The sequence below is a fragment of the Neovison vison genome, chromosome 13 (genome assembly GCF_020171115.1).
Source record: "Neovison vison isolate M4711 chromosome 13, ASM_NN_V1, whole genome shotgun sequence".
Taxonomy (NCBI): Eukaryota; Metazoa; Chordata; class Mammalia; order Carnivora; family Mustelidae; genus Neogale; species Neogale vison.
This window is the reverse complement of record NC_058103.1, coordinates 27441572-27468959: the sequence shown is the minus strand read 5'-3', so window position 1 is coordinate 27468959 and position 27388 is coordinate 27441572. Positions and strand designations below refer to the sequence as shown.

General features: G+C 42.3%; 1 protein-coding gene across 1 annotated transcript in view; it reads left to right on the top strand.

The window, feature by feature from the left end:
- PTPN21 (protein tyrosine phosphatase non-receptor type 21) overlaps window positions 1–27388 on the top strand; it is an 80087-nt gene that overhangs the window by 31000 nt on the left and 21699 nt on the right. Inside the window, exons 3-10 of the mRNA XM_044231409.1 lie at window positions 3544–3713; window positions 10070–10167; window positions 11850–11917; window positions 12704–12774; window positions 15160–15247; window positions 16009–16097; window positions 18602–18689; window positions 19379–19458. Coding sequence (XP_044087344.1) covers window positions 3544–3713; window positions 10070–10167; window positions 11850–11917; window positions 12704–12774; window positions 15160–15247; window positions 16009–16097; window positions 18602–18689; window positions 19379–19458 — 752 coding nt within the window. The remainder of the gene's footprint in view (window positions 1–3543; window positions 3714–10069; window positions 10168–11849; window positions 11918–12703; window positions 12775–15159; window positions 15248–16008; window positions 16098–18601; window positions 18690–19378; window positions 19459–27388) is intronic.

The window sequence follows — 27388 nt, the reverse complement described above, 5'->3', positions numbered from 1 at the left end:
ACCTGAGCCGAAGGCAGCTGCATAACCAAGTGAGCCACCCAGGTGTCCCGCCTGTGTTGTTTTTTAAGTAGGCTCCATGCCCAATGTGGGGCTTGAACTCATGACCCTGAGATCAAGAGCCGCATGCCTACCAGCTGAGCCAGCCAGGCACCTCTACAGTAAACTTATAGTTTTATAACTATTTAGATATTTGTGTTTGGAGCATTGAAGTCCAACGATATTTTAGGGGAAAAGTAATATATACAAAGAGTATTTATTTTTTATTTTTTTAAAGAATTTATTTATTTATTTGACAGAAAGATCACAGGTAGGCAGAGAGGAAGGCAGAGAGGCAGGCAGAGAGAGAGAAGCAGGCTCCCTGCTGAGCAAAGAGCCCGATGTGGGGTTCCATCCCAGGACCCCAAGATCATGACCTGAGCCGAAGGCAGCGGCTTAACCCACTGAGCCACCCAGGTGCCCCTACAAAGAGTATTTTTAAGACGTTTTAATTTTGGTTAAAAGTGACATACCGTTGTGACCAAATAGTTTTAGATTCTAAGGGATGCCCAGCTTTCTGGTTTAATGGCAAAAAACAAGTATTTGTAGAATTAAGTTCATGGCAATAGTATGTGTTATAGACCAAACAAAGTACATTCAATCCAATTCTTTTTTTTTTTTTTTTTTTTAAGATTTTATTTATTTATTTGACAGAGAGAGAGACACACAGAGCAAGAGAGAGAGCACAAGCGGGGAGACTGGGAGAGGAAGCAGACTCTCCGCTGAGCAGGAAGCCTGATGTGGGGCTCGATCCCAGCTGAAGGCAGAAGCCCAACTACTGAGCCATGCAGGAGCCCTACATTCAATCCAATTCGAAGATGAAACACAAAACATAAATACAATTAACAAAATGTGTTTTAATCAGTCCATATAAATGGAAGTAATTAGAAAATTATTTTTGAGGGGGTGTATAATTTATTTTGCTGATGTTTAGTGGAGTGGGTAACACTAAATAATCATTGGAAAATACGGTGGCTTTTGGGGGCATCTGGGTGGCTCAGTTGGTTAAGTGTCTAACTCTCGATTTCAGCTCAGGAGGTGATCTCAGGGCTGTGAGATTGCGTCCTGTGTTGGCTCCGCACTCAGCAGGGAATCTGGTGGAGATTCTTTCTCTCCCTCTCCCTGTAATGCTCTGCCCCTGCTCTCTCTCTCTCTAAAATAAATAAGTAAAATCTTTTTAGAGATGCCCGGGTGGCTCAGTTCGTTAAGCATCTGCCTTCAGCTCAGGTCATGATTCTTAGGGTCCTGGGATTGAGACAGGCGTTGGGCTCCCTGCCCAGGGGGGAGCCTCCTTCTCCCTCTCCTCCCCATTTGTGCTCTCTCTTGCTATCTTTGACTCTCTCTCCCTCAAATAAATAAATAAATATCTGAAAAAAATACAGTGGTTTTCTAGTGGCAAACACATTCATTTAAGTTTGGTATTGTGTTCCCACGATGGAGGTGTGAAGGAGATATTACTTACACTTATTACCCCCTTTTACATTTGGGAAAATGGAATTGGTCTGATTGACTTTCTACCTCCCAGTTTAGCAAGTAACAATTAGTAATTAAACCCAGGGCTTCAGACTTTAAGTATCAGTTTTTTTGTTAAATGAGACTTTTCTTTTCTCTAAGTTGCAGTTCAAAAGAAAGAAGTAATAGTATCCATTTTCTATAAATGTAATAGATACTCTATCCTTACAGATAACGTGTAATTCATTTTATAAACATAATTATAACTTCAGGAAATAGTTCACAATAAGATGTAGACTTTCTGCTATATTAAAGTGTGTGTGGATTTTCAAAAGTTGACTTCTGTGCAGCTTCTCAAGGATAGGTTGTTCATACACCAGTTCCTGTATAACTCTAGGAGGGCAGTGTGCTATAGTGCAATGGTTTTCATCCACCAGTGGGCATAGGAATTACTTGGGAGTTGAATAGCTCAAGAAGCTCTCCAGTAATTCTGGTAGAAGTGGTCCAGGGACAATCCTTAGACAAACACTGGCTTTAGAGTTTCACGCACACATATATGTTTCATGAGATAGTGGTGGTGATTTGATATATGATATTGTCCTTCTTGAGACAAAACCTGGTACATAGGAAATGTTTAGACTATTTCATTCAAATATAATGGCTTGGGTGACAACTAAGAAGCCAGGGAATACTTGTTCTTTCAACAAAATTTACTGAATTCCTGCACCATTCTGGGTCTTTGGTTACAAAGGGGAAATGGACACATTCCTCACTTTTGTCGCGTTTGTTTGATTAAGAGACTCATTTTAAAGCTATAGTTCTTCCTTTGTAAAAAGTTGTAAGATGAAATGAATATTAAGAGCATGTTTGTTTGTATACTCTTCACCTGTAAATTAAAAAGTCATTTTTTATTTGAATGAGGATTATAGGTTAAAAATATAGCCCGAATATTATTATTTCTTGTTTTATTGATGCTCTAAAGCTGTATTTTCCAATACAGTGCCACTAGAGACTTGCAGCTATTTAATTTAAGTCAATTAAAATTAAATAACATTAAATATTTATTTCCTCAGCTGCACTAATCACATTCCAGGTGCTCAATAGCCACAGGCAGCTAGTGGCTGCTATATTGGGAGACAGAATATTTCCATCATCATAGAAAGTTCTGTTTGGCTGTGTTGCTCTAGAGTCTAGAACAAAGCAGGGAATTTTTCCAGTTGCCTTGATCTGTAAACTGATTTTGAGATAAATATTAGCAGTGTCCTGAGGCTGTCATTTTAATGCTTAAGTGCATTAATAACCTTTTCAGCTTGACCAAGCCCAGAGCTAGTATCGATTTCCCTGAACAGTTTCATTTTGCAGCAAGTGCAATCTAAGTGCTAATATCTGGGCATTTTTTTATCTTATTGCTCTATGTAGGGCTTTTTGTGTATTTGTGTATATGTGAGAATTTACCACTGTAAAGTTATGATTGCATTAAATTTGTATCTAATAAATTGGGGGGGCAAAGAAGAGTTGCAGTTGTACCTATATTTCTAGAATTTACAATATTTACATGAAATAATTTATGTATAGAAGCCAAATTCAAGAGTAGTGAGAAGTTGGATTAACACTATCTGATCAGTATTCTAGATAAAACCCCACTTGTACTTATAAAATACCAATTATGATACATTTAGTATTTTGACAATTTTAAAACTAAACATTTATTCAGTATATGTTATTTTTTTGTTGTTAAAACTCTGTAAAATGGTGTAGCACCTGCTACATTCTGGTGTCTAGGCATCATTTTTCTAATGCATTTTTCTGTGCAGAGTTCAAAAAACAGTCTGCAAGAGTAGTTGACTTTTCACCTCTTTTTCCTGCACGTATCTAGATATATATGGGGGGGGGTGTCTTGTGTCTTTTCTTCGGGTTTCGGTATTGTCCCTTTTTAAGAAGAGAAGGAATAGGAGACTGATGTCACTTGGTCCCAGGTCACGAACCAGAGCAGTGAGAAGAATAGGCATTCTCTCGTACACGTCTGCCTCCACCAGTGACTCTCCCTCTTTCCAGATCACTTACTTCAGCCTCTGGTACCACAACAAGCAAAACCAGCGCCGGTGGGTAGATCTGGAAAAACCTCTCAAGAAGCAGCTGGATAAACACGCTGTGGAACCGACCGTCTATTTTGGAGTGGTGTTTTATGTGCCTTCGGTTTCTCAGCTGCAGCAGGAGATTACCAGGTGAGAAATAACATGCTCTCTGTTTTTAGGAAACACTCTTAGTGAGATGAAAAAAGGGACACCGAGGGACACCGAGGTTAAGGTCAGGAGATCAGACTAACCGTGGCCTCCAGCGCCCATGTGCAGCCACATGATTACATGGCGGCCACAGTCTGTGGTTGTCTGAGGGCTTCCTTGCGCAGAGCAAGAGTTTCAGTTTCGCACAGACTGGCCATTAAAGGGGAAGATGATGTTTTTGTCTGGGCTGTGAACTCCTCTTGTAGTGCTGTCCTCTTCAAATTTGTTCTTTTGTTTCTGGTCTTCGTAATGCTGAAACGAGAGGAGATTTTAGAAAGTTTCAGAATCTGTATTCTTTCCTCAGGGAAATGTGCAGAAGGGTTCTTAAAGTTCTCTGACTGCAGGCGCTGTATATTTTGTAGATAGTTGGGAGGGTACAAGAAGAGGCCAATAAGTACACTTAGAAGGGATCAAGGCAGAAACGGAAGAGCATATTAAGGAGTGGGATAGAGGAACGAAATGTTTGTTTGTTTTTTTCTTGAAGACAAACCAAAAAACAAGGAATAAAATTTGGGATCCATGAGTTTTTCTTTCACGTTCTCCCAAATCCACCACTACCTTATCTTTGGAACCCTATTTAATATTACTTTTCAGCCAAGCTGGAATACTTTCAGTGCCCTGAACATGCCGCATGCCTTTTCATCTTTGGGTTCTAGATCTTTTGTATTTATGTACTGGAATCCTACTCATCCTCTGAATTTTAGTTTAAAAGGCACCTCCTCCCTGAAGTTTCTGTGGTCCCTAGGCTGGAATGAGCTTTGCCTTCTCTGGACTGCCCTACAGTTGGCTTGTACTTATGTTAGATGGAAGTTGTTACAGCCTTTTGTTATAGTTATTTGTGTACATATGTTATCTTTTTCTTGGATTTTAAACCTCTGTTTTCTTTAGCTTTACCTTTCGTACAGTATCTAACACAGTGCCCTGTAGATAGTGAGAACCTGGTACTGCCCTGTGTTTGTGTAATGTTCTTTTCGAGTACTGAGTTTGCCAGTTAATTATTGCAAGAAGATAGAAAACCAAAGAAGCAAGAATCAGGTAATAGGGATAAATATGCACTGACTATAAAACTGAGATGAGATAAAAATATTGATGAGAGAAGTAGAACCAAGGAGGAAAAATAACTGATCACTGACTCATTTATTTAAACATTCATTGAGTATATAATATGGTGTGATATAAGAACTAGCTTCCTTACCTGGGAGATGAATGTACAAGTGAATAGGCTTTAATTCTACCCTGGAGGAGTCACTGGAGTCCTGTGGAACTGACAGCCCATGTAGATAAACAATTACAGTTTATTATGATGATAAATGCTTTAATTAACGCTAGATTCCTAGGGGTGGGGCAGGTGGGGGGAACAAGAATTTCATGAGGAATTTTCTAGTTAGAGGGATTAGCTTGTGCAGAGTAGGGGAGAGAATGAAAGTCACTGATGTTTTCCAGAAATTTCAGATATTACCTGGAATATGGAGAGGAGATTTGAAAAATAGGAATGTCCTAGTCATAAAGTCATGGTACACTGAGGAAAGACATTTTTGAATTTTAACGGAATGGAAAGATGACATTTGTATTTTACCAATGTCACCCATCATGGAAGGCAGCTTAGAGGTGGCAATATAGTTAGGAGACCAGTTAGGTAGGTATATGCTATAAACTAGACAGGAAGGAGAGGGAGAGCGGGCCTGGTAGATTCAGTCAGTAGGAGTGCACGTCCATGAGGTGGAAGAGAACCTGTTAGAGAAGTTGTTGTTAAAGTTTGGCTGCATGTAACAAAAGCCGTAAATATCTTTCATTTCTTAAAGGAAGTCCAGAGGTCAGCCACACTGAGCTTATACTGCTCCACAAAGTCTTCAGGGACCCATGTTCTTTCTTACTGTTCTACGTTGCTCAGCATGTTCTTTCCATTCGCTACGGAATCTCATTGTCAGAGAGTTCTAGAGAAGGTCTAGCTATCACATTCGTACTCCAGGCAGCAAAAGGATAAAATGGGTTCCACTCTCAGCTAAGCCATGTTCCTTTAAGACTCCTTCTCAGTTCCTCAGTCACACTAGCCACATTTTAATAACTCAGTAGCCACATGTGTCTAATGGCTCCCATATTGGACAGGACAGATAGACATCACTTTTATCACTGCAGGAAGTTCTGTTAGACAACACTGCCCTGAACCTAACTCTACAAGAGTGCAATCAGACAAATCCAGAATGTATAGGGAATTCTGCATGACCCATCGCACTATTTTGAATACAAATGACATGAACATAAAGAGGAGGAATTTTTCTTTTCAAAATTAAGAGAGAACTGTCAATCGAATGTGGCCTGTGGAATTTATTTTTTTTTTAAAGATTGTATTTATTTATTTATTTGAGAGAGAGAGAGACAGAGTGAGAGAGCATGAGAGGGAAGGTCAGAGGGAGAAGCAGACTCCCAGTGCAGCTGGGAGCCTGATGTGGGACTCGATCCCAGGACTCTGGGATCATGACCTGAACCAAAGACAGTCACTCAACCAACTGAGCCACCCAGGTGCCCTGGAACTTGTTTAGATACTGATTTTTTTTTTAACTGTAAAAATATATTTTTGAGGGGTGCCTGGCTGGCTTATCCAGTAGAGCATGTATGTGACTCTTGACCTCAGGGTTATAAGTTCAAGCTCCATGTTGGGTGTAGAGATTACTTAAAAATAAAATATTTAAAAAATGCGTTTTTGAGGCAATCACAACAATTGCATATGGACCAGGTACTGGGTAACTTTAGGACATTGTTGCCCATTTTATTGGGTATGTTAAAAACGTGTGTGTGTGTGTGTGTGTGTGTGCTTTTTTAAAGCTTACCTCTTACAGATATCTACTAAAATATTTTAAGTATGATGCTGTGATATCTGACATTTGACGTAAAATGCTTGGGTGGGGAAGGGGAGACGGTAGAAGAACAGGGCATGGGTCAAGTTGATGTTTGAGGCTGTGTGATAAGGATATGTGGGTTCACTGGACTTGTTCTCTCTATATCTGTTTCCAAAATTCCATAATAAAACTTAAAACATAAAAATGCCAATACCTCCACATTAGCCTTCTAATACTAGCCTAAGAAAAAACAAGTGAAGGAAAAAGACTACATTTCTATATATATTATTTGAAATTTCTATTGGGGAGAATGGGGCAACCTATTTATTATAATTACTCAATGTAATATTTCTTGTGTAAAAATATTTTATATTAGAAAGTTGATAATTTGGTAAGATTTAGATAAAACATCTATTTAGTTTTAATCAGCATTTGACTTTGGGCAAATTTATGGAATGCTTGCTTAGAATTAAGATGTGCAGTTTCTTGAATTCAGAACTGTTTGTAAGGAATAAAAGTTTGCATGTTACATTTTATTGCTGCGTTGTATTTTAATTCTTTTTATAATAAACATTGAAAAAATATATTTGTAAACCATCCTTAGCCTCACCAACATATTATCATTTTAACAAAAAGTGTTCACAGAAACTGATAATGCCTTTGAAGTAAAATTTCTTGGCCCTTTCATGTAAATACTTAAATATATACATACCTGTATGCATATACACATACATGTATATAAACATATATTGAGATATATGCATATCCATATATATCATACACCCTGCTTGCTTCCATTAAAGGATTTTGGGAACAATACAATGAGATAATAATAAAAGCAACCATTTCCCTTTCTTACTCAATGTCAGGCATTGTTCTAAGCCCTTTATATTTAATCATTCACTTAGTCCTCACAACGAGTCCTACAAAGTAGGTATGATTGTCCAGTTTGTAGTTGAAGAAACCAAGACACAGAAAGGCTAAATATTTTGCCCAGCGTTACACTGCCAGTATGGAGCTGGGATTTAATTTAATTTAATTTAATTTTTTAAGTTTTTTTTTATTTATTTACTTGACAGACAGAGATCACAGACAGTCAGAGAGAGAGGGGGAAGCAGGCTCCCCACTGAGCAGAGAGCCCAATGTGGGGCTCGATCCCAGGACCCTGGGATCATGACCTGAGCCGAAGGCAGAGGCTTTAACCCACTGAGCCACCCAGGCATCCCTGGAGCTGGGATTTTAAACTCGAGAAGGCTGCCTTCTGAGTCCTTGCTCTCAAGCATTGTATTCATATGGACTCTAGGATAAAAAAAAAAACCTAAAGAAATGTGATAAAAATACTAGAAAACTCCTTAACTGGAGATTTGTGACAGACATGCACTTTGAGGCCGTCCTGACCTGGATTCAAACTGCAGCTGAGGGTACCTTTGCGGATGTGAGCATATCCCTTCACGTCTGAGCTTTGGCACCTCATCGGTACAAGTAGCTGCCATTATATGGTGGAGATGGTGGTTAAGAGGGTAATGAGAGGGGAAGCAGTGTGCCTGTGCCTGGGTTCTAACTCCGAGCTTCATGGCAGTCAAGGGCAAAAGAAGGAATATTCTGAGTCCCATCATCCTTTATCTGATAAAAAGCATATCAGTTTGCAAACATGACAGATTTTCTTTTTTTTCTTCTTTTTTTAAAAAATTAACATATAATGTATTATTTGCCTCAGGGGTACATGTCTATGAATCATCAGTGTTATACACTTCATGGCACTCACCATAGCACCCTCCCCAATGTCCATCACCTAGCTACCCCATCCCTAACCCCCACACCCCCAGCAACTCTCAGTTTGTTTCCTGAGATTAAGAGTCTGTTATGGTTTGAATGTGACAGATTTTTTTTGGTGTATCACTCAAAAGGAAATTTCCAGATGGGATTTTATAGAAAAGACATTGAACCAGCAATGAACATTTGAGAGCAAATGGAATCAACTCTTATAATAAAAAATTTTAATACAAGGCAAAAAAAAAAAAACAAACCCCACACCAAAAAATAGCACATGTCTGTGGGAGACTAAATTAATTTGGTCCAGGTATGTTGCTTCCCAGTGATTTGGTTTAAGGAAAGAACCTGGATTATTTAGTGGTATATGTGGATGACATGTTCAAGAGATAGACTTCTCTCAGTACAATCTTCTTTAAATAGGCTTCTGGAAGGAGCTGCTTCGTAGAAGGTGTGAAGTTTTCTTTGACAAGATCCCAGAGCTATCAGCGTTCTGCTTCTCAGTTGAGGGAAATGGATCGATTCTGCTACTAGCAGGCAGAAGGGGATCAGTTGGATCTATATTCTTATCTGAATGGATGGTGTTTTGGTGAGGTTTTTGGGTAACAAAGAATGGAGACCTCAGAACTAGCTAAAATAAAAGAAGATGATATTATGATAAAAGGAGGTGAAATGATGAAAGGGGAATTCCAGTACGAACAGCAACTAGGTTGTAATTCACAGATGCCAAATCTGGGAGACATCCTGGATTCAAGGTGGCTCTACTGTACAGGCAGAGCATTGGTGGATCTTCATCCACCATTGTACCCCAGCATCTAGAACAATGTTTGACGTGTAGTAGGCCCTAGGAATTACAGGTTAAATGAATACATAAAAGGAAGGCAGCATAGGTCACTGTAGAACTTTGTCAGAATAGAGTCGTGATACAGATGAAACACTGCTGACCTGCGAAGGGGTGACCATACCCCTTTTTTACTGGTGATCATTAAAACCACAGACTTGCCCAAGTTCATTCAACATGCTACATTGGAGAACTGGAATTTCACTAGATCTGCTTGACTAAAGCTTGTGCTGGTGATTTGTGCCCCAGAGGTTGAAAGTGTAAACAGAAGTAAACCCACATTACAAGAATATTAAGAAAGCATCATAGCAGCTGTTCTTTTGGAGAGTCCATCAAAAAATATTTTAATAAAAGCCTGATCTGAAATATCAGGAAGCATTTTCTCTTGGTTTTACTATCTAGGGCTAGGGAAACTCTATCAGAACAAGTAATTTCTATCAGAGTCTTGTATTACTGGGTTACTAGTCAGAGTTTTTAAAGTAAAGATTGGCCATGGATTGTCTGTGTCTCCAACTACACAGAACAAAATGTAGGAACTGTCTTACAGGGCATTAGAAAGGTGACCAATTGTTTTCTGGGTGGTTGTAGCTTTGAAATAACTACAGTTAAGCATAAGGAACTCAACAAATTGATTACATTGTGTGTGTGTGTGTGTGTGCCCACATGCATGCCTGTGTATGTGTGTGTAGGTATAGATATGGTCAGCGGTATTCTTGCCATTTTTTGAAGCCATCTGGGGTTAAGGTTTTCTTTGACTAGTTTATGATCCTCTACCAAATTACTGTAGAATGCATTGCCTCTCCACTGGAGGTCATATTGATATTGACTTTTTGAAATTGACTTTTTTGTAGGTATCAGTATTATCTGCAGCTGAAGAAAGATATCTTGGAAGGAAACATTCCTTGTACATTAGAACAAGCAATTCAGCTAGCAGGCTTGGCTGTTCAAGGTAAATAATGACAGTTGATGGTGTAATACATATTATCAGATTAAGATGTGTGTTATAACCAGGGCGCCTGGCTGCCTTAGTCAGTGGAGCACGGGACTTTTGATCTCAGAGTTGTAAGTTAAAGCCCCATGTTGGGTGTGGGCATTACTTTAAAAAAAAAAAAAAAGATCTTTAAAGAAAAAAATGTGTGTTGGGGTGCCTGGGTGGCTCAGTCAGTTAAGCGTCTGCCTTTAGCTCCGGTCATGATCCTGGAGTCCTGGGAGATGGGGCCCCTCATCTGGCTCCAGGCTCAGCAGGAAGTCTGCTTCTCCCTCTCCCTGTGCCCCATCCAACTGCTTATGTCCTTTCGCGCACTCTCTCTCTCCCTTGCTCTCTCTCTCTCAAATGGATAAATAAAATCCTTTAAAAAATGTGTGTTATAACAAAAACAGCAAGGGATTCTTAAAGTTACTGACTTCATATAGTAGTGTTTATGTATTGGTGAAATCAGTTTTCTTGCAGGAAAAAATGAGTTTGGGTTACTTCTGCGAAATAAGAGACTTTGGAAGGGTAAGCCTGGTAGCATATGTCAACAGAGCAAACAGACCAACATTAGAGAAACACACACACACACACACACACACAATTCAAGGACTTGATCTATAGCTAACTAATATTTAGTTCAAGGGCTTGATCTGTAGCTAACTAGTATTTTAGGAAGTGAGGTTGATGAAATTATGTTTACTTACACTTTTTTTCTTTAAAGATATGTTTATTAATTTTTTCTGAGAGAGGGGTGAGGGGGGCAGAGGGAGAGAATCCTCAAGCAGATTCCCTGCTGAGTGAGGAGCCTGATGCAGGGCTCAATCTTAGGGCCCCGAGATCATGACCTGAGCTGAAATCAACAATCAGGTGCTTAACTGACGAGCCACCTGGGACCCTTCTGTTCACTTATACTCTAAGTATACCTCATTTATTGGGTTTCTTTCTTATGCACTTGTCCTGGATTATACGGCATTATCAATCATAATAGATAAAGTTTTGCATTTCACAAACAATTTTGAATTGTTTGAATTATTTTTCATGTCTAGTCAATATGTATTTACCTGTATGTATATACTTTGGGAAGACTTATGATGGGGCATTATTTCAAATGATAACTGGCATTTAATCTTGGAAACTGAAACTTAATCAGAATAATCACTGGCTTTAAGAGTTTTTCATAAGATCTTTGCTGAGCTGTCCTTTTTTTTTTTTTTTTTAAATAACAAACAATCTCTAAATAAATACACCTGAAGTGATACATCTTGAAGTGATGTGATTCCATTCCCTAGAGGTGATCATTGCTATAAACAGTTTGGTTTCTTTCTGACATCTTCCTGTGCATAAATAAGTAAGCACATGTGATTATAGGGCAGATTTTCTTTCTTTGTTAATTATTAGAAATGAGATCTTAATACATGCAGTTTGTAACTTATTTTTTAATTTTATTAGTAGGCATTTTTCCAAGTCAAACACAGGAATCTACCTAATTAAATTTTTTTAAAAGACTTTTTATAAAATACACACTTTATATAGCTGTAAGGCATATTTGACCTCTAAATCATAAGTGTACTATCTATATTCTGCATATTGAATTTAGTTGTGCATGCTTCCTGTGCAAATTAAATATAATTGACATGAATATTTGTCATTTTGTATAGCTGATTTTGGTGACTTTGATCAGTATGAATCCCAGGACTTTCTTCAGAAATTTGCCTTGTTTCCAGTGGTAAGAACTTCTTTTGACACTGGGGTTTTTATAAATAGTTTATTTCCATATCCTTAATAACCCGTGGAATGAAGTCCGTATGGTAGACTGGCTAGGCTGGAATAGGGCTAAAACAGTTGACTCTTATAAACAACTCAAGTGTAAATGCTTCCCTTGTTGTATCACCAGTCTTTGTAAACCCACAGAGAGGGAAGGTGTGCATTCCCTGGGCTGCAGCCAGAGAGATTTGTTTTGTGCTTGGGTGTGAGTCTAAGAGAGAGATTCCCTTCCACCTTCTGAGGAACCACACAGAGGTTTTGCTTTTTCCTGAAGGCTCAAAACCTCACAGTTCTGTGGCAATGAGTGTGGCTTCTCAGTAGCAGTGTAAAAAGTAGACGGCAGGGAGACAGCGCTGTCTACTTTTTAAAGGCACGACGGATGTGACCGACAGGAGAACCGCTTTGGAACAACCAAGGGAGGTGGCACGATGCTCTTCTGAGCGTCCGCACAGCCAGCCAGGGAGTGCCCAGGCTGTCGGGGCTCGGAACTGGCCGATGCGCATTCCCAGCCTGAAAGAACGCAGCTGGAACCTCTCCGGGAGGAACTGAGAGGGCACGGCGGGCAGGGCGGGTGTTTGGCTCCTGAGCAGAAGCTACTTCGCTCCTTAGCAAGATCATGACCACCGGCTTCAGTAAACACCCCCCAGACCAACACTAGTCCGAATGCTGCCCGAGAGCCAGGAGAGCCACGAACAGTCAGTGGCTTGTTCACATACTTCACATACTCACGGCTCTGTGTTCTCTTCAGGGGTGGCTACAAGATGAAAAAGTATTGGAAGAAGCAACCCAAAAAGTGGCCTTACTGCATCAGAAATACAGGTAACGCTAAGAAATAAGAAATGGCGAGAGTCCGGAAGCAAAGCGGGGCTGCCTGGGAACTCGGTGTTGGCGCAGGGACCCTCGGCGCTTTACCGCTGCTGCCGCCGGGACTGCGATGGGGGGCGGGGCGCGGGGGGCTGCTCCGAGCAGGTCCGGGCGTCAGCTGGCCTAGGAGCGGCGTTTACCGAGGATGCGGGGAGAAGTGGAAGCCGTACTCGGCTTCACTCCCTGTGGTGAAGGGTTTGGTGGTAACATAGTCCGCGTGCGTTAGTGCAAGACCAGGGAGGCTTGTTTCCTTTGATGGTGCAGCACCCATGGGGTCTTTATCCTCCGCCCCCCACCGCACCCACCCCCCCCGCCCACCTTTGGAAGCTGTTTATTTTCTTCTCGGGAATCTGTGCGGAGAGCTGTGGCGCTCTGACACCGTGCTTGTTGTGTCAGAGGGCTTATCGCCCTGACCCGCGCTTTTGGGTCGGTAAGGACTTTCTTTGGTAATGCATCTGGGTGTGTCGTCTATGAGAAAAGCCTCCCCCCAGAGAATGCTAGTCTTCGTCTGAACCAAGTACCACACAGTTCCATTCCATTCCATTCCTATAACCACTCTTTAAGGTAAATGATACTCTTCTTACAGATTGGAGAAACCAAGCTCAAAAAGACTAGGTCACTTGCCCACAGTTACATGGGGTAGAGATGGGATTTGAACCTAGGTCTGTCTGATTATATCCTATTGTTCATCCCCTTGCATTAAAAATAACCTTTGGATGGGGCGCCTGGGTGGCTCCGTGGGTTAAAGCCTCTGCCTTCCGCTCAGGTCATGATCCAAGAGTACTGGGATCAAGCCCCACATTGGGCTCTCTGCTTGGCAGGAAGCCTGCTTCTCTCTCTCTCTCTCTCTGCCTGCCTTTCTGCCTACTTGTAATCTCTGTCTGTCAAATAAATAAATAAAATCTTAAAAAAAAGATAACCTATGGTCTTTAGTCTCTCCCCCCTCAAATCCATATAGTTGCTCACTAAAGATTAATCTTAAAATATCACTTTCTTTTCATCTCCCTTCCTTTTCTTCCCAAGTGTTCATGACTCTTCTCTGGCTTTCTCCTAGCCTGAGTTCATTAGCGCTGCAATTAAAGGCTTCCCCCAAGTTGGTCACATCCTGCTTTTCCAGCTTCATTTTTTTGCTGTCCCAAATGAGCCTTTTTTTTCCTCACTAGTATAATAGATCCTTCAGGCACACATCACCCTATCTCTTGTTACTTGCATGCACTTGTTTGTGCATCTTTTTAAAAAGGAAGTTTAGGAGGTACCTGGGTGGCTCAGGCGATTAAGCAACTATCTTTCATGCTCATGTTGTGATCCTAGGGTTCTGGGATTGAACCTTGCCTCCAGCTCCCTGCTCAGCAGGGAACCTGCTTCCTCCCCTCCCCCCTGCTCGTACACAGACTCTGTCTGTCTGAAATAAATAAATAAAATCTTAAAAAAAAATAAAAAGATAGCTTAGTACTATTGCTCTGTATGAGGCAGGATGCTGTGGCATGAAGATAAATAGAATTCCCTGCCATCATAGAATTTATTCCCTGCTTTGGAGTCTAAGGGGTGGGCTGGACGACCCAGGGGGATAGTAATTATAAACTAACAATGTGATAGGAGCGCAGTGGGGGAAGTGTGCATAGAATGTGCTGGGGCTGCACTGAGCAGGGGCATCTGACTTAGACCCAGGGCAATCATGGGAGCTGACAGAGGGGTGATACATAGGTCAACTCTTCCAAGATAATTAGGGATTGATCAGGTGCACGGGTGAGTGACAGGTGTGCTGGAAAGAGGGATGCGTGTGCGCAGAGGTCGGGAGGCATGAGGGAGCACCATGGCTTGGTTGCCATGTGGGCTGCCTTGTGGATGTGGAGGAGCAGCAGAGAGTGAGGCCTGGAAGGTGAGTCTCCGTATAGTTGAGCCCCACGTGGCCTTCCTACCTATCCTTGTTATTTATAATCTTTTAACCCTTATTTCCTGGATCAGTCATTTGGCATTTAGCACATGAGGCTTAGTATTGCCTAATATTTTGGATAATGAGCAGTTGCTGAATGGTTTAGAATGAATTCCAGCTTTCAGTGAAGATTTTTGTGGAGTTTTATTCTCTGTGTCCCCCTTGCCTGCCTGAAGTACAGGAAGAGGATCTTTATGACTAACCCTTAGCAGGCAGCACTGTGCTGTGCACATAGCTGGTTTTCAGTCGATGTCGATGGATCGGTATAACGAATTTCAGCTGCCTAAAAACCAAAATGTTTGTGGAGGTCTAATGCAAAATTGGTATGTAGCCTTTTAGAATTGCCTTTTTTTTTTTTTTTTTCCATTTTTGGTTTGGTGATCGATCTCACATCTTTTGGGTTGCAGAAGGCTCACCGCTCCTGATGCAGAAATGCTGTACATGCAGGAGGTAGAGAGAATGGACGGCTACGGAGAAGAGAGCTACCCTGCGAAGGTGAGCATAGCCCGGAGGCCGGGGCTCTCCAGATTAGTGTTGAGAGCTTTGAGAGGATTGCGGGGAGGCCCGGGGACATCCTCCCGTGTAGAGGCTGGAGATGTGCAGAAGCCTGCAAACTTGAAAGCGAGATCCTGTGACCAAAATGTCACAGTGAAACACATTACTGTTTGGCAGTTTGTTCTTTGAAATGCTCTTTCTTCTGTCTTGTTGGTGTAGAGAAATGCAACGGATTTCTGTGCATTGATTTTATATCCTGACACTTTACTGAATTCCTGTACAAGTTCTAGCAGTTTTGGAGTGGAGTCTTTTGGGTTTTCCACATATAGTATCATATCATCTGCGAAGAGTGATACTCTTAATCTCACAAAACAAACTGAGGGTTGCTGCGGGGAGGGGGGTTGGGAGTAGGGGGGTGGGGTTATGGACATTGGGGAGGGTATGTGCTTTGGTGAGTGCTGTGAAGTGTGTAAACCTGGTATTCACAGACCTGTACCCCTGGGGATAAAAATATATGTTTATAAAAAATTAAAAAAAAAAAAAGAAATGCTCTTGAAGTGGAGTTCCTTAAGGAGCCCAGGGCTTTCTATTTTCATACCTATTGTCAAGGTGATGCCTTGATTCCTTTCAGACTTTGCCCTCCAGGGTAGGTCTTCTGAGCGTCTTCTGTCTGGGAAAGCAGCCCAGGGAGCTGGGCGTGGTTGTCACAGCTGTCATGCGGCTGGTGCCGGACTGCTGCTTTCTGTGCTTTCTCCTTCCAGGATAGCCAAGGCAGTGACATATGCATTGGAGCGTGTCTTGAAGGGATCTTTGTGAAACACAAGAACGGAAGGCCTCCTGTGGTATTCAGGTACTTTTCTTATGTCCTTCTGTGCACGGTGGGTGGCTCCTCCTGGTGACAGGTTTTAGTACCTCAACTAGTAATGGCCCACAAGTCTCTGGCTGTCTCACTAGGGAATGGAAAGATGCCCTTCGGAGAATAAAACAACCCCCGACTGCAGTGGTTCTTTCATGAGCCACTTTCTTGAAAATCAAAAGTGTGGAAAACAATGCTTGTGAGGATGGCCTGCTTATGAAATGCTTTAGGTGTCTGACCCTTTTCTTACCATATGGAGGCCATTCTTTGTTTCGATGTGAGTTTTTAATTCCAGCTCCAACTTCTAGGACTGTCCGTTTGTGGAAATCTGGGCCTTTTTCTGACTCTAGTTATGTACCAAAATTCCTTAAATACCAACTTCTAAGCAAATTTCTTTTTTTTTCTTTCTTTTCTTTTTCTTTTTTTTTGGTTAAGCTAAGTTCAAATACTTTTGTATAATGTTCACTTTTTTTTTTCCCTGATTGTAAAAATGTGATACTAGTCATTGGTGGAAATCTTAGAATGTATGTAGTGAGAAAGAAGAAAAGGAGGACCTACGGAAATAAGCCAATAGTGGCTGACCCCAAAAGTGAAATTTCAGGTGGTTTAAATTTCTGGGTTCCAAATTATATCTTTTTTTTTTTTTTTTTTTAAAGATTTTATTTATTTATTTGACAGAAAGAGATCACAGAAAGCAGAGAGGCAGGCAGAGAGAGGGGAAGGGAAGCAGGCCCCTGCTGAGCAGAGAGCCCAATGTGGGACTCGATCCCAGGACCCTGAGATCATGACCTGAGCCGAAGGCAGTGGCTTAACCCACTGAGCCACCCAGGCGCCCCCCAAATTATATCTTAAAGATAGCAAATTGGATCATGTTGCTCAGTCCCTCTTTTTTCATTCCTTAAAGTCCATCCCCTAGAAGATCCAAAGTGTCATTTCACAGAAATAGTTCCAGTTTTACTCTGAGAGCCTATTTACTTTGATTCTATTACTCATGAAAAATTAAAAGTTTATATTGCTTTTGTAGAGCAATAAAACATTATACCCTTTTTGGTTCTGAGTTCCTTTGTATTTAACCATTGAGCGCTGTGCTAAGTGCTCTCTGTGTGTTTTCTCATGTGGTCTTCACAACTCTGAGCAGAGGATAATTGAGACTTGGAAAACAAAGTGATTTGCTTCAGGTCACCCAGTTACTAACTGGCATGACCAAGAACTCCAGTTTTCCACTTCGGGTGGCTCTTAACCACTGTGTTAAATGGCTTCTTTTATGAAAAGGAACTTAATTCCCCACAACTCAAGCCCTCTAAAAACCATCCTGACTATTTCTTCTTGAGAACTGGTTTTTCCTTTGAAGATTTTTTTTCCCCCTAAGCTGACATTTTTTATTTCTTTTGCTTTACTTCTGGCTTTGGGGCTCAGATTCTCCGTAGCAATTATGACCATGGAGAGTGTACCTGGCTTGAGGAGCAGACACCCAGTCCTAGACCATGTTGCCCTGGGTCGGGCAGTACTCCTCATTTAAGTCTTCCCAACTTGTGACTTGGGGATAGGGGCCAGAGAAGGATCTGGACTACACCAGATTGGGCTGGACTAATGGTGCCCAAAGGGCCACTTGAAAACTGAAGCCAGTCAGCCAGCTTCTATCTCACTGGATAGGAGTTTTTAAAATTGCCTTCTTTTGTGTGATGCCAAAAACCTTTAGGTTTAGCAATCAAACATTGAGGGGCACCTGGCTGGTTCAGTCAGTAGAACATGTGACTCATGATCTCGGGCTGTAAGCTCGAGTCCCATGTTGGATGTAGATATTACTTAAAAATAAAATCTTAAAAACACCCACAACGAACATTGGATCACTGCAAATAAATTTTATTTATTTAAATAAATTTAAAAGAAATAAATCCAATGTAATGGAGAGGATAAAGAAGAGTAAATTTTTTCTTTCAGACACATTTTTCCCTTTCATAAAATTACATAGTTATGTAATAAAATATTAACATGTAAAATCTAAATGTCAAATACAGCTAAAAAAAATATAAGACAGGATTTTGAATCCCAGTGAACTCATCCAGAACAGTTCATGCTTTGGGTTTGAGGGAAGCCCTGTACTGCGCCTCACTGATCTTAGTATCCTGGGGACCTAACACAGTTTCTGGCATTGCCTATAATGGGTGCCCTTGAAGATGTTTGTTGAATGAATGAAGGAGGCATTGAGAAGTAGCTAAGATAGGGATCTTTGATCCAACTAATCTGGTAAATGAGGATAAAGAGATCTTACATATTTAAGTACTCTTTGCCTTTACTTAGTCTACGTGTATTTACTTTTTGCAACTAGCTATTGTCACTTCAGTGAGAAGATGCATGTTAGCTGATTAAAACAACTGTTTTCTTTCTAAAATCATTAACAAATGTTAGCTTGACAACCTCAAGCTTGAGAAGGAAAATCATATATTCTGTCTTCCAGGTAGAACTCACATTGCTGTTTTCAATTTGTTGTTCTTTAGGTGGCATGATATTGCTAACATGTCCCACAATAAGTCCTTCTTTGCATTAGAGCTGGCCAATAAAGAGGAGACCATCCAGTTTCAAACTGTGAGTAAACATTAGGAATCTATGTGGAATGTTTTTCCTAAAAGTTAACAGGTTAGCATTTCTTTGTGTGTGTTGGGGGAGGGAGGTGACATTAAAATTGTAATACATAATACTTACATAAAATGTAAAATTTTATAGCATTTTGCTTAATAGCCCTTGGAAAAAGTAGTTGCTTAGTCAATACTATTGAATGAATGAGTCCTTGGATAAATACTATCTAGTATGATGATTTTTAAGTTAAACCTAAGGGACTAAATAGGAGAGAAAGTGAGCACTGATATCTTAATTTCCATTGCTAAGCGAAGGGCTCGGTAGAAATACTATTTCACAGTTACTCAGTTTTGCTATTGACAAAGGCAGTATTAAGTCACTGACTCAAATATCTTGTTTCAAATTGTCTTTGCCTATCTTTGTCAAAATAAAAGTCGATTATTTTCATAATTTTAAAATTTCGACATTACTTTCAAACAGTTTCATGGAAGAGTCAAACCTTAGAATGGTGTTCTTTGTTTTTGTTATTGTTTTCGGCATTTGTATGATAGGCACAGCATTGGAAAATGAAAGAACCACAGTGTGTTTAAAGTGACTTTGATATACTATATCCTGCAATTATGTCTTGTCCTCAGACAAACTCTGCATCAAGTCATAAATGTGTTCTCGTTTACTTTGTGCAATATTTCCTTTGCTAGGAAGACATGGAAACTGCCAAGTACGTGTGGAGACTCTGTGTTGCACGACACAAATTCTACAGACTGAATCAGTGCAGCCTGTGAGTAGAGTCTATCCGTGGAAATGGTAGGAAATAAGGAGGTTAGGCATTTTTAACTCGAGCTTATGGTATCCTCTCGAAAAGCAAATTTTGTAGAAAAGAATAGTTTTATGACATTACTAACACAAACTCGGCTTTCTCCTGTTAAAATAACTCTCAAAAACATTTTCGTTTTACCTTCAGAATTGCTTCTAATAACAACAGATACATGCCTCTAAGATCTTCACCTGTTTACTAACATCTCTAATCCTTGATAGTTAAAAAGAGAATGTTCTTTTTTTTAATCGGCATTTTGAGTAATTAAAGATTATTCAGCTTGTCAAGCTGTTTGAAGAATTTATACCTTTTCTTCCTAATGTACCTTGTTCTTGGTCCCCATGGGTTTTCCCCTTTGTGCTGGATTGTTCCGATCAGCATGCAGTCATGCTGTACTAAGTCGCCCATTAAAAACACTGTCCTTCATTCCACGTGCCATTGAATCACGGCTGCATAGCTCTGCTCTCCTGTAGGGCACATTTCTGCATAGGGGTCGTTCGCGTATGCTTACTTTCTCTCCCTCCTCCCACCTTGCTTCCCCTAGCTGCCACACACTGACATTGCTTGTCACAGTGTCAGTGGCCTTCATCCTGTGGTCCTTCCAGCACTTAACCCCTGGCCACCCCTTCCTTCCTGCACCCTGCCCCTCGTCGGCTGCCAGGACCCCACCTCTCTTGCTTTTCCTCTTTCTAGGCTGTTTCTTCTCAGCTTTGTTGGTTTAATCCTCAGAGCACTTCCACACCTTCCTCCTTCCCCTTGTACCAGGCTTACAAATAGTTCATCTGGTTTTATTTCTAGCTCAGTCTTCTCCCTGAGCACAGCTGACTGCCTGTTGACCTCTCCACTTGGGGACCTAAGAGGCATCTCAGACGTGATAATGTCTAAACCCAAACTTGATGCCCTCTTCCTCTTCCTGGCCCCAAATCTGCTTCTTCCCTACTCTTTCCCATTCCATAAATGGCAGCACTTCATATTCACTCCATTAAGTAGGCCCCAAACCTACTTAATTCCATCAGACTCCTGTTTCCTTCATCCCACATCCAGTTTATCAGCAGACTCTGCCTTCGAAATGTATCTGAAATCTGACTACTTTTACCACCTCCTCTGCTAACAATGTGATGCGAAGCTGCCAGTGTTTCTCCTCTGTAGGATTGCTGGAGCCTTCTGACGCTCTTCCCACGTCTGCGCCTGCCCTGCCTACAGCTTGTTTCCAGATGTCAGCCAGACTGGTCTTAGTTGAATATGGGTCAGATCTCTCGCCCTTAAAACCCTACACTGGTATTTCGTCATGCTTGAAAGTACAAGACCATCTGAGATCTGGTCCTTGCCTGGTTCCCACCTTGTTTCCTTTATACCCTCCTCCTGCTCACCCTCTGCCAGCCACATTAGGATCCTTTCCGGTCTGTGAACATGTTTTGCCCTCAGGGACACTGTGCTTGCCCCTTCCTCAGCCTGAAATGCTCTTCCTTCCCATGCCTCATTCTCCCACTGTGTCCGTCGTCATGTGATCAGAGGGAGCCTGGCTGCCCCGGGTGCTCCCTCCCTGCCCGCTGCCTGTCTCTGTCCCTCCCCTTGCCCTGATTTATTCTTCCTAGTACTTGTATATATGCTTGCTTACTTGTTTATTGCCTGACTCTCTTCTCAGCAGGTAAGCCCCACAGCAATGTGGGGGCAGGCACTTTGGTTAGTCCCTGTGTTCCTGGTGCTGAGCAAGGGGCTGGCCCACAGTAGGCCTTGGTGAATTTGTTGAAGAAATGCATGTTAAGAGATCTGATTGGGGATGTCCGTGGTGCTGGAGGAGCCCTTAGAAGAAGGGCTTCTAACCCAGAACTGCCAAGCTAGGAAAGGCTTCCCAGTAGATGGCATCTACCCTGAGATGTGGAAGGTTTCACTCCATATCCACAACCTTCCTTTAAGCTGCCCTCTCCCCCCGGCGCATTGTGGCTGCCTCCCGTCTGGCTCCCCTACCCCATCTCCCCTGGCTCCAGCCAGTTTTCTGGATGGATGAGCAAAAGATGTAGCACTTCACCGAAGTTCTAGCTCAGAACCACATCTGAGCCTGTCCCCTTCTGCACCCTTCCTTAGCTATGGCTTGAAGTGCAAGAGTCCTGCCCAGCTGACCCCTGGCCCCGGCCCCGGAGCCCACAGTCCTCACAACACCGATGGCTCCTGCAGCCCCAGGTCTTGCTGGAATGTGCTCTTCCCCCTTCTCTGGCAGACTCTTTGTGGTTTGTCCTGATCGGTGCAAGTGGGGCCGTCCTGGAGGCCACCAGCATTTAGTTTGCTTCATTCTTTGTCCCATTCTCAAAGTACTGGTTGTTTCCTACCACTTTCATAACAATGATCTGATTCCCTGGATACTTTCTCTGGGCCAAGCATTATGCAGAGAGCTTTTATCTCCTTTCCTCTTTACAGTTGCCTGATTTGTACAGTTACTACTGCCCTTTTGTAGACCAAGGTATGGGGATGTAGAGGCCTGCAATGTCATGGTCCGCTGTACAGCCGGTGCTCCCTGCACCACATGGGGCCGCGGGCATGGCACATGCCTGCTGTCCTGTGTGGACCAGGCATTTGTGTCTCACCTGCCAGTGTCCAGTGGCTGCCAGGGCACCTGGCACCTCAGGCTTAGTGAGTGATGGAAGCCTGAGACGGTGCTGGGTGTCAGAGGGGAGGAGAGAGAGCCGTTTGCTCCTTGTTGATTTCCTTTTATCACAGATTGTAAATTGAGGAAATAAAACACCTGAACAGGACATTTGTCCCTTCAGGCCAAGAAGGAAGAGGAAAGGCTCTGGGAATACTATCTATTTTTTAAGTACCGAAGGTGTGAAGAAAACTTGGTTAAGAATAACCGTGCAAAGGGCAGGCCTATCTTTGGGACTCACGAAGGAAAAGAAATGATCAGGGATGACCCTGTGAGAGAACAAGCCAGCAATCAGCCTCGAGGCCCCAGTCCTCCTTTTCCCTTTGAAAACTTCCTCCCCCAACCGTGCTTTCCTCTGAGTCTGCTGCTGGTCTGCGGATGGGATTTGGGAACGCACTCCCCGACAGGGAGGAGGAGCCCTGCTTTCTTTGTGGTTCTGGGAAGCCCTCTCTGAGGGCGGCACTCTCAGGTCAGAGTGTCTTTGTGTGTGAACGCACTTCCCCTGGGGGCCAGATTCCGTGGTGCTAGGAGTCCAGGCTAGTCACATATGGGGCTCTCCTGGGCTGGCCTGGTTATCTGAGCACGTGTGACACTATTCTTAGGCAGAAGCGGTGTTCTGAGGTTCAGGCAGTCCATAGCATTCTGGAGGGGCACGGCCTTTCCTAAGTGTGAGGGTCTTCGTAGTGTTGGACCCTTAGAACCTCAGTTACCTCTTCTGGAAAAGAATGGCGTATCAAAGCAATCATTTTGAATAGACCCAAAATATCATCTCTTGCCAGTAGGCATCCATATTGATTAGTGGTTAATGCCTTTTTTTTTTTTTTAAGATTTTATTTATTTGAGAGAGCTAGAGGCAGCATAAGCAGGGGGAGAAGCAGAGGGAGAGAGAGAGGGATACGCAGACTCTCTGCTGAGCAAGGAGCCTGACGAGGTGCACGATCCCAGGACCCTGGGATTGTGACCTAAGCCGAAGGCCAAAGCTTAACCAACTGAGCCTCCCAGGTGCCCCAGTGCCTTTATTTATTTATTTTAAGATTTTATTTATTTATTTGACAGACAGAGATCACAAGTAGGCAGAGAGGCAGGTCGGGGGGGGGCAGGGAGTAGGCCCCCTGCTGAGCAAAGAGCCCGATGTGGGGCTCAATCCCAGGACCTTGAGATCATGACCTGAAGGCAGAGGCTTAACCCATTGAGCCACCCAGGCGCTCCTCAATGCCTTTTTTAAAGGAGTTTTTTTTGTTTGTTTTTTGCAAATCCCCACTTGCCAATGATTATAAAGTTCAGATGGAAAAGAAATCAATTCACTTATAGAAGTCTAAGCTTTGTAATATTGCGGTTTCTTGCTAAATAAGAATATAACCACATTATTATGATCGTCAGCTTCATTATTATGGTCTATATAAAGAAAACACAAGGGGCTCCTGGGTGGCTCAGTCAGTTAAGCAGCTGACTAAGCTTAGGTTGTGATCTCAGAGTCCTGGGATGGAGCTGCACTTGGCCTGTGTGTTCAAATTTTATGATCTTTTTTTAAGGCTCTCAACCTAGACTGTTCAGTCACATTTAGTATAACGATCCTGGAATATTGGTAGATTTGTTCTCATGGTCCAGATGGGTCATTTTGGAGTGTGATGGGCATTTAATGAAACTGTAGCAAGCCTGAAATTGGACAGTAGATTCTGGATAGCTGGGTCAGCCTGGGGTGCCTGGTGGCTTAGGAGATGGTTCTACTTGTATAGAAGGACTTTGCTCCTAGAGTGTCCGTTTCCACACCCCTCAGTCCTGATATATAATTCAGTGGTGTTTGGGATGGCCTTGGTGTGACTCATCCAAACTTAACCCAGATGACCGTATTTTAGAATTTATAAAATGACATGATCCATCATAAATCTTGCCCCCTCCCTCCACTTTTTAAAAGAAGGTACTTTATTTATTTATTTTTTAAAAAGATTTTATTTATTTGACAGACAGAGATCACAAGTAGGCAGAGAGGCAGGTAGAGAGAGAGGGGAAAGCAGGCTCCCTGCTGAGCAGAGAGCCCGATTTGGGGCTCGGTCCCAGGACCCTGGGATCATGACCTGAGCCGAAGGCAGAGGCTTTAATCCAATGAGCCACCCAGGTGCCCCAAGAAGGTGCTTTAAATAACAGAATCATCTTATGTCACCCAAGCCTTACAAATGTGAGAAGAAAAATATTAATATTCCTTTAGAGTTGGTTTAGGAATCACAGGAGATAAGGTCAGTTTGTTTGATCAGATAATGTCTTCCAAACCTTAGAATTGGTCCTGCTGTAATCAGCTTCTCTAACATATATGAGAAAAAGACTAGGAGAGAAAGAGAATCTTGGGGAGGAATGTACCTCCCCAATCTGCAGAGCCATGTGATCAAGGTTTCAGGAGACTTTATCTAGAGGGAAAGCTGAATTTCAGTCACTAGCAGGTGTGAGGGTTGGTGTGTGCCCATGCTGGAGGAGGCCCTTCATGGGGGGGGTGATGGGGCTGCCCCTTCTTGTAGGCCCACTGCAGCGTTTAAAGAGACTGGAGGAGGGGTGCCTGGATGGCTCAGTTGGTTGAGTGTCTGGCTCTTGATTTTGGCTCAGGTCATGTTCTCAGGGTTCTGGGATGGAGCCCATCTTGGGGGTAGGGGTGGGGAGGTGTCCCTGCTCAGTGGCGAGTCTGCTTGTCTCCCTCTGCTCCTACCCCCCCCACTCTTTTGCTTGTACTGTCTCTCTAATAAATAAATAAATCTTTAAAAAGAAAATAAACGGACAGGAGAAGGCCTGGGAGGAGATAGAGTAGCCCCTATCCCATCAGAGAAGGTCACTGAGACTAATGTTTTCTAGGTATTTCCACCATCCAATACATTTTTTGTTTATCAGAATCTCTTCATTAGCTATAAATCTATGAGAAAAGAAGCTCACAAAACAAAGTTGAAACAACTCTTAGAAATAGCTTCACTATAGGGGCGCATGGGTGGCTCAGGGCGTTAAGCCTCTGCCTTTGGCTTAGGTCATAATCTCAGGGTCCTGGGATGGAGCCCTGCATTCGGCTCTCTGCTCGGTGGGGAGCCTGTTCCCCTCTCCCCCTCTCTGCCTACTTGTGATCTCTCTCTTTGTCAATTAAATAAAATCTTTAAAAAAAAAAAGAAAAAGAAAAAGAAATAGCTTCACTGTAAATGCTCAGTAATTAGCATCCACTTCTGTCGTCACTCACTGTATCACTTGTTTGCTCAACAGACATTTGAGGCCTTCCTTGTGTGCCGGGCACCAGAGATACCATTATATTCTCTCTTTTTTTTTTCCTTCAAGATTTTATTTATTTATATGACAGACAGAGATCACAAGTAGGCAGAGGGGGTTCAGACAAATGACAGACTGTTGGGAGCCTGTGCTTGGTTAATCTGAGACACAGGCCTGGTTCAAGTGCTCATTCCTGTACTCCCTGGTCACGTGACCAAGAAGAGTCCTTTCCTTAGCCTAAGTATTGGTTTCCTCATCTGGAAAACCAGGATAGTAACTGGCATCCCTTCTGGTGTGTTCAGATTCTGGGAGATCATCATGTACCGTCCTTAGCCCTGTTTCAGTAGAAGTCATACTTAACTCTGCTGAGGCTAGCCACCTTTAGTCCTTGTTTTCTCCAGGGCGCACATTCCAGTGATTTTGTGCCTACGAGTTCTTCAGCTGTCTCATTTTTAGCAGCACCTGTCAACACAGTAACTGCCCAGAAAGTCTGGAAAACACCCACCAGCGGTTAGACCGTGTGGTCTTAGAGGCTCAGATTAGAAGAGCTGGTCTCCCCTAAGCTGCAGTTACAAGAGCAGCGGCAGGAAGGAGGAGGAGGTGGGTATTAGAACCGATGGCGAGGCCGCTGAGCTGAGCAGTGGGGCAGGAGAAAAAGGTGTTTGTTTGTGTTTAGTAAGACGTGGCCTCTGCCGTGGACAGTGTCGCCCCTGCACTTCCGGCTCGGGCGCCAAAATAGATGCCGCGTGTGGGAGATACTGCCTTTGCTTCCAAGCTCTGCATCTTTGCATTCTGAGCTCAACACATTTAAGTTTTATTTTTGCCCCAGGCTGGGCAAGTCTGGACATGTTGTTGGAATATTATTTTGTTGACAGCCCTTCCTTCTCATTTTTGAATTTTGAATGTATAGTACTTTTTTATTTTTAGAGAGAGAGCATGTGTGAGTATGAGGTGGGGAGGCTCAGAGGGGGTAGGGAGAGAGAGACTCTTAAGCAGGCCCTCTGCCCAGCACGGAGCCTGATGCGGGGCTTGATCTCACGACGCTGAGCTCATGACTTGAGCTGAAATCAAGAGTTGGCCGCCCAACGGACTGAGCCACCCAGGCACCCAGGTTGAGTTGATAGTAATTTAGAAGTTCAGTCCGTTTGGACTAAATATAAACTTCAAAGGACTCAGTTTTGCCTAAACCTAGCCCTGACCTGGAGAATAAGCAGCAGCAAAGGAAACCTCAAGGCTGCAAAATGATGCCTTCAGATTCTGGGCATTGATTTTAAGAACTATTTTTAACGTACAGTTAAGGAGCAGTTAACAAAACAAAACGCAGTGCCTGGGTTCACCGTCCCACCTCCCACCACTAAGGAGGCCTCAGTTAGGACCCACAGAGGTTTACTGATGGATACAGGTGTTTTTGCAGCCTAATAGAATTAACATCCATTTTGTTATTGTTGAGTGACATAAATTCTGGCAGATGGAATGTTCTTTGGAAAAGATACACTTACTCTTTAGCAACAACCTCAACACATTATGATGATGATGAAAGGAAATTATTACCAAAAGCATTGAATTAGAAAAGGTCACCTAATAAAACAAATTGAAGTCAGCTGATGTTAAGTGCCTGATAAACACTCAGTTTTGTTTTTTCCTTTGTAATTTCTATTACTGCTTTTGGGTTTAGATATATCTTCAGCCTATGATATATAATAGAAGTATTCACTTATATTTTCTGTAAGTTTACTTATGACTTCATATTTAAATTTTTAGTTTTTAAATCCATCTGCTATGTTGTGGCATTATATGAGACTTGAACTTCTTATAGATGGTCCATTGTACAAATAACCTGTCTTTCTCTCTGCTAAGCTGGAAGATCACCTTTATCACATAATCAGTTTTTATTTTGGGGTAGACCATTTTTCAGATGGCTCTTCTGTTCCCTTATTCTAACACTTTGTTACTGAGTCAGTACCAACCGAGTTTCATTCCAGCCCAGTATTTTGTGATCATTTAAAATTTTTTATTTTT